This window comes from Rhinolophus hipposideros (assembly GCF_964194185.1).
Source record: "Rhinolophus hipposideros genome assembly, chromosome: 23".
In the NCBI taxonomy this organism is placed as follows: Eukaryota; Metazoa; Chordata; class Mammalia; order Chiroptera; family Rhinolophidae; genus Rhinolophus; species Rhinolophus hipposideros.
The window spans coordinates 9225255-9235942 of NC_138069.1; the positions used below are offsets into that span (position 1 = coordinate 9225255).

General features: G+C 56.2%; 1 protein-coding gene across 2 annotated transcripts in view; it reads right to left on the reverse strand.

Moving 5' to 3' along the window:
* The window catches only part of ACSL6 (acyl-CoA synthetase long chain family member 6), a 55225-nt gene extending 45308 nt beyond the window's left edge, over window positions 1–9917 (reverse strand). Inside the window, exon 1 of one of the 2 annotated variants that reach the window (XM_081036216.1) lies at window positions 9647–9917. In XM_081036216.1, the coding sequence (XP_080892342.1) occupies window positions 9647–9695 (49 nt within the window). In that variant the 5' untranslated portion in view covers window positions 9696–9917. The remainder of the gene's footprint in view (window positions 1–9646) is intronic. The other variant, XM_081036217.1, reaches the window with a different exon arrangement.
* Between the last annotated feature and the right edge of the window lie 771 nt (window positions 9918–10688).

A 10688-nucleotide genomic window follows, 5' to 3' on the forward strand; every position in this document is an offset into this window, starting at 1 on the left:
ACACTTAGCCCAGCATCCACCCCATCCACACTGGGATTCACGCTGGTCTCTGCTGTGAGAGAGGGGCTTTCTCTCCATCTTCCTCTTGGGTTTTAATTAAAGCCACAGAACCACTGACGACTGGGGTAGAGATGGGGCCGAGAGCCTCCCAAAGGCGGGAACTGCCAGGTGAGACCGACTGCACATCCCCCAGGAGAGACAGGCCCATGATGCAGGGTTGCTGGGTGACAGGCTGGCTCACCCACCGAGCCTCCCTGAGGAGCCCAATTATAGCTCTGAAGGTTCAAGTAAGCCTCTTGAAGGAGGAAAGGCCCAGACGAGCGTGGCTGTACCTCACCACCGTGCAGGGCCACCTGTCCCAAACTAGCCCAAACTCACTGTGAACAGACCTCAGTGTGGGAAGCAGCTTCCACGCCCTCCATCTCCCATCCCAAGAATCTCACTCACCCTAAGGTCTGGTCAGGGACCATGGGCCCACATTCCTGACGACAGCACTGTGAAGCCAGGCTCAAACAACACTTTCAGGAACTGAGAAATATAAATAGCCTTGAGAACGGAGGAGCAAAGAGAAACACAGTGTCTTTCACAGCTCTGAGATAAAGGTAGAGCTTCCTACAAATAAAATCCTACAAAATTCTCAGGACAAAGAGCCGGAGCCGCGGCAGAGGTGAAGACAGTGGTAGTTCCCTTTGGAAATATTTACAAGGTCCAGTGACCAGGGCTGATGGTATAGACACTAGCCTTGGCCTCATCCGTCCTTTCTTCCACACCACGCCCTGGGACAGCAGGCACGGCCCTGGGGTACCGGCGAGGGTGGTGAGCACCACACAGGCAGAGGGAAACCCCCTGGCCAGGCCCCACTGTGCAGACAGCCAAATCCTGGGGCTGCAACATGACTCTCTTCCCTCCCCACCAGTTCACGTTAGGGCTGCCAGTCCTGGCCTCAGGGGCAGCGATCCATTTCCATGCCTGGCCCAGATTGAGGACACACTGCAAACCCTACAGGTCCAAGCTCAGTAAAGGGAACAGGGGCTGCTTCTTGCAGGGCCATGCTCTCAGGTGGCCAGAGTACAGGGTACAGGTGTGACCTCCTCCAGCTAGGGTGGGCCCTGCTAGGATCTAGGTGGGGCCACTGAGGTAGGGGGAGCCCGCTTGTACACTCGGGAGCAGCTGGGGACACCCTGCTCAGGGAGAAATGCACAAAAGACAGAACTTGAGGCACATCCTCAGTCAGGGAGGGAGAGCAAAGAGAGGATCAGGAGGTGGAATGTTCTGAGAAAGGGACAGAGTGACAGAAGTGGGTTGGGAAGTCCCAGGGAGAGCCTGTACGATGTCGGGGCTCCTGGAAGGAGGCGGGGGCCTGGCTGCACTGCGGACTGGGCCAGGAGGCTGAGGCTGGGCGGGGAGCATGGAGCTGCACAAGGAAGGACTGTGGTTGGCACGGGATAGATGCCTCCTGCCTTGAAGTCACAGCCACAAGATAATGCACCCACCAGCTCCTCTGACCTGTCCCAGGGGTTTAGGGTATAAAAGTGCCCGAGGCAAGCTGTGCCCCTAGGTTCCTGCCAACGTGACGGCTGCTGTAGCCAGAAGCCAACATGGGTCCTTTACCCAGCATTCTAGGTGTCATTGTTCTCTCATAGGACAGACAAGGAGCAGAGAAAAGAGAGGTTTGCCTTTGGTTAAAGGGAAATTTTATGGCAAATTTGATAGTTTATTTTCTGGCTTCCCCATACTTTGACAAAGTTCCTCTTTTGGAACGCCACAAGAAGAAACAAATGTGAATTTCCCTCAGTTCAGTGGGTAGCTGTGCTGGTTGATGGGACCCTGCCACCTCCTGAATGATCCCTCTGGAGCCCAGGGCCACACAGCAGCTGCTACTGCCTCTCACTGCCCTCCGGCTGCCAAGTCCTGTGGTTGGCAGGAGAGCCCGTGGCATTCACAGGGTTAATGCCAGGCTCAAGCAGCTCAGCCCTCAGCTGGGCAGGGAGCACTGAGAACTCAGGCCTCCTTTTCAAGGCCAGGGTGAATGGGAAATATGCAAATGACCACCTCCCCAAGGAGAGGCAGGGGAGGGCCTGCTACTTGCAGGCCTGCCTCTCTCCACTCTGGGCCTGTCACATGAAAGGGTTTGTATTCCTGCCACTGGCTCCAGCCTGGCCAGGCCGGGGCTGTTCTCACCGGAAAACAACAACAACAAAAAAAACCACACAAAAAATCTCTTTCAGACCAAAGCAAAATGAGGCCCTGGCTGGCCCGGGAGGGCTGTTAGACGTTCTCGCTGAGCCACCGAGAGCACCATCGTTTGGATTCTCATTGAACCAACTGTCTTTCCAGAGGGTCCTGCGACCGCTGAGGAAAGCACTGCATCGGGTTGGGGGTGGGGGTGGGGAGTGGGGAGAGAAAGCAAGACCTGGCGTGGCCCATTCTGAAGCTCTGTTGGTTTTGTCCTTTTCAAAAATAGTAATGGCTGGGTCTGAGGTAGCAACTTTTTTTATATGAGGAAACCTCAGTCATTTTCATGGTGTTAATGGTAAATATGGAGAAAGAAATGGGAAGAAAAGCACGATGGTAAACAAAAGACCTTGCAGGGCACGGAGAGGACTTTGAGGAATGGCGGCCACACAGAGCCTCCACCTGCCGTCCCCAGGGCTGCCGCCACCAGCGCCCTCCAGCTGTGGACAGGGTTTGGGGTGACCCAGAGTCCAGGGTGCAATCACTAGCTTCCGGAACACTCCAGGGCTTAGACTCCATCCTCAACAGAGGCACCATGACAAGGTCAGACTTTGATCTTGTTCAGATTTTCAGAGGCCAGAAAGGCTGCGTGTCAGAGCCCTGGGGGTCACCAGGAGCCGTCCATCCACCGCAGCACAAGTCTGTACTCCATGAAGCACGGATGCTACTCAGACTCCCACTGACAGGAGACAATGACACAGCAAGAGGAACTCTGGGACAAAACCACCTAAGGACGGATTCTGAACTGCCAGGAGGGTTGGGGGACACCCCGCCAATCTACAATCCAAGGCAAACGGCCCTTGTCAGCCTCGCAGTCCATCTCTGATGAGTGGCCATGCTGCCTTCCTCGGGGGTCTTCCCACTGTCAGTTGGGGCTAAACAGTGTGCACAGCGGTCATGGAGCTGCCCTGGTGAGGAGAAGCAGGAGGCAGAGGAGGGGGAGGAGAAAGGACACTTTAGTCCCGATGGGAAAGGAGGCTTCACAGGTCACAGCTGTTCCTGCTGTCTGAACTGTGGCAAGGAGATCAGGGACACACGTTCCCAAATCTCCCACCTGCTGGCCGGGGGAAGGCCTGCCCTCCTTTTCTCTCCACCGCCCCAGGCATAGCTGGACTTGCGGGGCAGGAAGCCTGCAGGTGGGGTGGGGGGCTGAGTATGGGTGAGTCGAAGGTGTCCTCCAGAGAACCACATCCCACCCCGCTGCCGGGAGGTACTGTCACCATTAACACTGACGTTCCCCAGACACTAAGCAAGGTCCTGGGGTCTGGGTAGCTTCATGCAGCCCCAGGACTGGCCCTTCCAAAGTTAAGGCGTCACCGCAGGCCTGGATGCGTCCCAGCTGAGTGCTCCTTCTCCATGCTGAGAGCTGCCTTCCTCTCCCTGGTCTCTAGGACCTCGCCGTCCAGCCTCTGGCCAATCTCCCTGTCCAACCTCACTGGCTGGCCCACACCCCATCTTGCAGCTGCCTGTCCCAGCTCTGACCACCTTCCCATCCCCGTCTCTGACTGTTCTCGCTGTGTGGCCTCTAGCTGGCCTTGCTGTCCTATCTCTGGTTGACTTCACTGTCCCTCCCGCCCGTTCAGCGGGATCTGCAGTCAGTGCCCAGAATGGTTTATAGACTCGGCTGGGGCAGGGGTTTGTGGTCAGAAGGAGCCCCACCGAGGAGTCTTAGCCCCAACAATGATCCACACACTAAGGCAAAAGCGGGAGGTTGTAGCAGGGCGAAGTCCTGCTTGGTTCCTTGGGATCCATGTCCTGTGCTGCTGGGCCCGGCTGCGGTGTGCCAGGCGTCAGGCAGGTTCCTAGCAGGTGCAGTTAGTGGTTATCTGTCTTAACGTTGCCCAATCAACCCGCCCTCTCTCTCATTCCTCCAACGGCCATCAGTCACTAGGTCTCTTCCTGGCCTCAAGAGGTTCCAACCCAGATTTGCTTGTCCCAAGGTCTGAAAACTGAGGTGCTGATTGTTCCCTCAGTGGCCCATCCTGGCCTGGCTTCCTGCTCTAAAAGCCCCAGGAGAGGGCTATCTCAGAATGCAGGTCTGAATGGGCAGCTGGTCAACCAGAAGCCAGCCATCCCCAACTCTCCACAGACACCCCCCAGCCAAATGCCTGGAGGAGCTCTGGGGAGAGGAAAGGTGTCTCCAGGAAGAGCAGGTGAATAGGCAGAGGTGAGACTTCTTGGGACTTGAAATCCTCCTGACTCTGAGATGACACATTGGGCCTCAGAATAGCTAGCTCAGCTCAGCTCAGAATTTGTCCTAACCCACTTCCCGTCTTCCCACTTCTACCTGTCACAGAACCCCAAGCTTCACATGGGTCAGGAGCCACACAAAGGAACTAGGTCTGGGAATGACCACACTGACCATGGGCTCCCAGAGCTGCCAAGTGATGATGCGGGACCACCCCGGGGCATGCCGAAGGAGAACCGCCAGGGCCCAAAGTAACATCTCGCCCACAACACTCCCCTCCTGGGGCCCAATGAGTGATTGGCAGGGATTCTGGCCAGCCCAAGTCATGGAGTGGGGTCATCATACCAGACCATCCAGTGAGCTGCAGACCTTGACTGGGGCTTCCTTTCAGCTGTGCTTGGCCAGAGTTCCCAAACTACTGGGAGACTGGAAAATTGGAGCTCTAAGGAAACAATAGGATCTCATCCTCAGAGAAGACTATGTTCCACAAAACCAGTCACCCTGTAGCCGTTCCATTCATTCATTCATTCATTCATTCATTCATTCATTCATTCACGTCTGGAGCACCTCCTTCTCTTCTGGGTTCCCAGCACTAAGGGTTCTCCAGTGAAGGCTGACCTGGCCCTGCCTGCTTTCCCCTACCACTTCTACCATATTGGCATTGTCCCCCAGCTGGGCACTGAGTCTGGCACAGTCCAGGTTTGTTGTTTGTTAATCAACTTGTGTGAGAAAATGGCTTATAAAACACTTCATTATTACATTATTTTCAGAGAATTCTTCATATCATTCATTTATACAATAAACGCTGATGCACACTGTGTGCCCGGCCCCAGGTCGGGGCACAGAGAGGAGACACCCTGGCCCTGCCCCCAAGGAGGTCAGAGGGCTAGTGGAGGAGGCGAAAGATTGTAGTTCAGTGGAACATATGCCACCAGGGGAAGCATGTGGGTTGTGGAGCGCAGGGATAGTGTCCCCTTGGCCATCCACGTGCCCAGCTGGGGCCGTACATCCTTGATGCAGCCACCACACACACTGAAGTCCATGCTTCCTGGCCTGGCATTCGAGGGCCTGCAGAGCCCAGCCCTGCCGACCTCACTGTCCAGGCAGAGTATGCCAAGAGACTTCATTCATTCCTACCGCCAATCTTTCTTCATATCTGGAATGCCTTTTCTTTCCTTACTCCCTTTCTGCGTGTCAGACTCCTACACCCCTTTTCAGGTTGTTATAACTTTAGCTCTAACTTTCCTGTGTGCCAGCCCCCACTTTTGGCACTTCACCCCCATCCTCTCTTTAAACCCTCACCTGTCCGAGGACGGCTCCTTTGCCTGTGCCCACTGACCAGGTTGATCGTGCCTGGTGCTCCCTCCCTGGACTGCAAGTCTGAGGACGGGGTCTGGCAGCTCTTAGCAGTTGCTACTACACGTGCGTCTCGGTGCCTCAGCCGGGGAAGATTAAAGGAGAGCTTGGGGAACTGTGGACCACGGTGCTTGACACGTGGTAAGTGGCAGTCAAGTCAGCATGTTTGCAACAGCACTTCCCCCCATAAAACAATACCCCCCCCCCACCCACCGTACTCATTCAGTGCATATCTGAATGCCTACCATGTGCCAGACACTGGCTACTTACAACAGTGCAGCTTCTGTTATACAAAGACCTGTAATTTTTGCTTCCTTTTGCAAATAAGCCAGAGCTTCATACTCACTTATCCTGCTTGCTGTGTGTATGGGCAGCTCTGGGTCCCAAGTGGGGCTGTGGCTAAGCCAAATTCGACCTTCTGAAGGTCAACCGAAGAGCCCTTATAACCGAAGGAACAGAAAGCCAGCCAAGCAGAACGGCTGGGTTCTGCTGCCCCCTGGTGTCGCTGTGCTCTCACTGGGACCACCCCTACGTCCTTGCACAGGCTAGGGAGCATGAAAGGCTCTGAGGTCAGAATCCTCCCACAAGGCGGAGTACCATGTGCAAATCCGGCCTTGTTAGTGAGGCATGTCCTCAGCTGCTCTGCTTGGAGCTCCACCATCTGTCGGGGTCCTACCTGCCTTCTTGGGCCCCATGAGGTGGCTCCAGGCCCCATGCCAGTCCTCCATCCATATGGGAGCCTAAGGTGGGGAAGATTTGATAGGGCTGAGCTGAGCCAAGATGTGCAAATCTGCACCCACCCTGGACACCTACAGCCAGATGGCTGCCACACCAATCTCTGCCACCAGGGCCAGCCACCACTGCCCCAACGTCACACTTGCTTCCCCTTCCCAGAGCCCCGCCTCAAATGGGCCATCCTTGGGCCACACCTATTCTCGTACACAACATCACAACAGCCTCCTGCTGCTCTCAGCCTTCACCCTCCTCCCTCTGGCTCAGCCTGGCCACGGCAACTAAATCGAGGGCTTCTCTGACCCCTAAACAAAACCGTCTCCTCCAGAATCCCCTCGTATCCAGACACCATCCTCCTCCCACAACCTGGGTTCCCCAGTTAGAAGACCCGGAAGACGCACCCCCCACCACAGTCCTTCCTCCACACCTTTGCTAGCCTGACTTTCTCTCCCTGGAGTGTGGTCTCCCTACCTTTGATAAACACCCCTCTAGGCTGCAGAGGCCCACTGAGTTGTCACTGCTGCCTGGGTATATGGTTGAGCAGACGAGACCCTGTACAAGGTTACAGGGCTGCATCAGCATAGAGGAAGGGTTGCCCTCCTAGAAATTCATGTGCTAAAAAGTGTGCTTCTTTCTACTTTGCATGATGGTGCCATATAAACAGGCAGAAGTGCCACTCCATTGCTGCCATAGTCCTCTGCATGCTGACACCACTGAGACCAGGCACAGCATCTGACTCACGCTGGATCTATTTTATCGGTTTCCTTGTTTACTACTCAACACACAGGTGGACTGTAGGCTGGCCTCCCCAGTGGGGAGCAGGACAGACGCAGCCCTTGCTCTCCATGGACTCAGAGCACATGGCTCTCTCCCCTCGGTGGTCAGCTCCTCCTCCAGGTGGCTCCCCTCCAACCTGCATGTCATCTCTCCCTGTGGCCCCTTGAAGGCAGCCCTTGTCTCCCTAGGGCCAGATGGGATGGCAAAAAGCATACAACTCTACGAAAAGGTGAAACCACCTTGGCGTCTTCTCCTGTTTCTGGCTGAACCTAAGGGATCTGGCACCTGCCACGGGACCCTCGAGATTACAAGACAGAATGTATTCTCAGTTTTAGCTTAGGAGTCCCCTGCTGCCCCCAAAGTTTTAGCTTAGGAGTCCCTGCTGCGGTCCAGGCAAAGTCCCAAATAAAGTGGACACACGATCTGGGCATGTCCCAACGTGTGTCTGGGCTGTTCTATCCAATGAGGACCACACGTCAGCTTCAGTCTCACTCTCACAGCAAGTGTGGCATCTGTGAGGAAATTCCTATCTGCATTGAGAAATGTGGCCCCTATACCAGCAGCTGCCACCTGCACCAAGAGTCGCCCTGCTGGACCACTCTGAGGCCCCCGTACAGCCCCTCAATGAGGCAGTTGCCCCATTTGGGGAGGCACCTCAGCACTGTGGGAGATGCTCCCCAGTGAAGCAGGACAGCAGGCCAGTTTGAGTCAGTGCCTGCTGAACCCCACTTTCAGACAAGGACCCAGCACTGTGAGAAGTTTTATCTCACAGGCTGCTAATGACTCCTGCCACGTGGTCTGGCAGCCCTGTCACCTCCCAGCAGCCACAGAAGACCAAGTTTCCAGAGAGCTGCCCTTTGACCCATGGCTGGGTGGGGCCATCCTAAGGGTGGGGCAAAGGGGTCCTGGCTCTGGAGAAAGGCTCCGAGACCATCATCCAGGCAATAAATGGTGGCTGTGTAACTATTACCATCGTCATCATTGTTCTGGTAACTGCCCCTTACCCCTGGCCCCAGCCCTAGCCCCAGTCTTGCCTAGTAGACAAGCACATCAGGCCGAGTGGCCCTGCACAGCCTGTTCTTGGACACTGGCAGACAGAAGGAGCTTAGGGAGAGAAGGGGATTAGAGAGGCCTCACCCACTCCCCTCCCCAGCTCAGGGGAGGTGTCCCTGTGGCCTGACTCAGGGTAGTGGGCAGCCGGTGAGGGGAGTAATTAACCGGCCCACCAACTTTTGAGGTTCAAGCCCAATATCATCGAGCACTTAGCAATGATTGATCAACTAAAACCTGAGATGGAACCCCCATTTGCCAGATATTATCTGTGACATTGGTCAAATCAATTAACCTCTGAACCTCAGTAAAAAAGGGGAAAGCACCACTAACCTCCTAGGATTTGCTGTGATTACACAACATGTACAAAGTTTCAGGTAAGGATTCTAAAAGGGTCAGCTTCCCATCCTTCTTTGGCTCAGAAAGAACCTATTACCTCCTCTGATGCTGTCTGAATGTGAAATAATAAACACTAACATTCACAGAGCATTTGCTCGGGACTAGGTCGGGTTTAAGGCCAGTTTAAGGTTCGGGCATTTCACATACGTTACCAGGCTGAATCTGCACATGGGGGTGGTGGAGACCCTTTAGTGGTATCATATGAGGCTCACAAAGGAGGGCAGACAGTACAGGCAGCAAAACTAGTGGATGAATGGGCCTGTGGTGAGACCCCAGGTGGGAAGGAGGGGCAGGGCAGGGCTCCAGGAGGGGGCCTCCCAGCCTCCTGAGAGGATGCAGGGCTGAGGGGCTGACTCCTGTGAGTGGGGGGTGGGGACACAAGCCCTGGGCAGAGCTGAGGAGCCAGAGGAACCCCGCTTTACAGAAATCTTGCACTCTGGCTGAAGGGTGGGTATAGAGGGGTCGTGAGGTGACCCCCGTACAGGGATCAGGAAGTCCCACGTCAATCCTGGTTAAGTCACTTCTGAGGGACGTCTGGGACCAACACCCTCGGTTTCCAGACCCTGGAGATGGACAAGGATGCACTAAGTCTGTCCCTGGACTTGGCCTTGGGAGACAAATGGGCTCAGAGCCTAGGCTAATCACTGAACGGTCCTCGCCATAAGGAGTGGGGGCAAGAGATATAGAGGAAGGTTGCTGTGGGGTCGCAGGGAGCAAGGCCCCTCTTTTCTGCTGACCCAGCTGCTTCCCAAACTCGCCTGAATTTGAGGAGTGGTGATCTGGGCGGCCTGGGATGGGCCTTGAACGGATGGCTCGGAAGCCGGGGTTGGGGGCTCACCCTCACCCGGGACCAAGACTCCACAGCATGCTGGGGCTCAAGTCAGGGACGAGGACAGGACAGGAACTTACCCGCGAACAGCCAGAGAGACCCCCCCGAGACGAGGAAGAAGGTCAGCATGTCGGGCGGCGTGGCCCGGCCTGGCCCCGGGACAGCCTCCCCGGCTCGCAGCCCCGCAGCTCTCAGCCCCAGCAGTCGCCGCGCCGCCGGGTATTTTTAGCCCCCGCCCCCTGCTCCGCAGCGCCCCCTCCCCGCGTCGCTGCGGAGTCTCGGCGGAAGGAGGAGGGCGCTGCGCGCGCTCCGCACCGGAGCCCGCTGCCTGCCCGCAGCCCGCGCGGGTCTGGGGCGCCCCCTGCACTCGGAGGAGCTGACGAACCGCCGAGGCCCCGGGAGGGGGAGGGGCCAGGCCGCAGAGCGGACCAGCAGTCTCCGCCCTCGCCCCCAACGTCAGGACCCAGCGTTCGGGGGAAACTGGCAGGAGAGGGGCGCACGGGCGACTAGTGCGGGAGCATGACACCGCGCCCACCACACCAGTGTGCTACTCTTACCCCGCGCGACCCTGGCTTTCACGGCTGTGCAGGCTCAGGTGGCAGAGGGGTAGCGGTCACCTGTCTTAGGTGGCACGCATGCCTGTGGGCCGGCTCCCGCTGACGTTGACGCCCGCCTAGGACCCGAATTTGCAGACACCGGGAGCCTCTGGGTGCCAAGTCTGCAAACCAGTGGGGAAAGAGGGGGGTGAGGGTCTATCTAGGCTCTAGAAAAGGGGAAACAAGGCCAGATAGCGCCCAGATTTTTCTGAAGATCCCAGACCTTAGATCTCCCCTCCTGGGAAATTTGGATCTGAGGCTACCCAAGGTCAGAGGGGGCTCCATGTAGTCACAGGCTGCCAAATGAGGTCACTTAAGGTCACAGGAAGACACACGGAATCACAGGTGTCTCGAGGACAAAGGCAATCATGGTCTGCATAAACAACCATATGTGGCACCGCATAATACAGTGAACAGCCACACAGCCACAGTTGGACACAGCGTATATTTCAGTATGATTGAAAGGAGGAAGCCCAGTTGCACATTCTTCATAAAGGATAAGTGTAGATATTCTGGTCAGCCACAA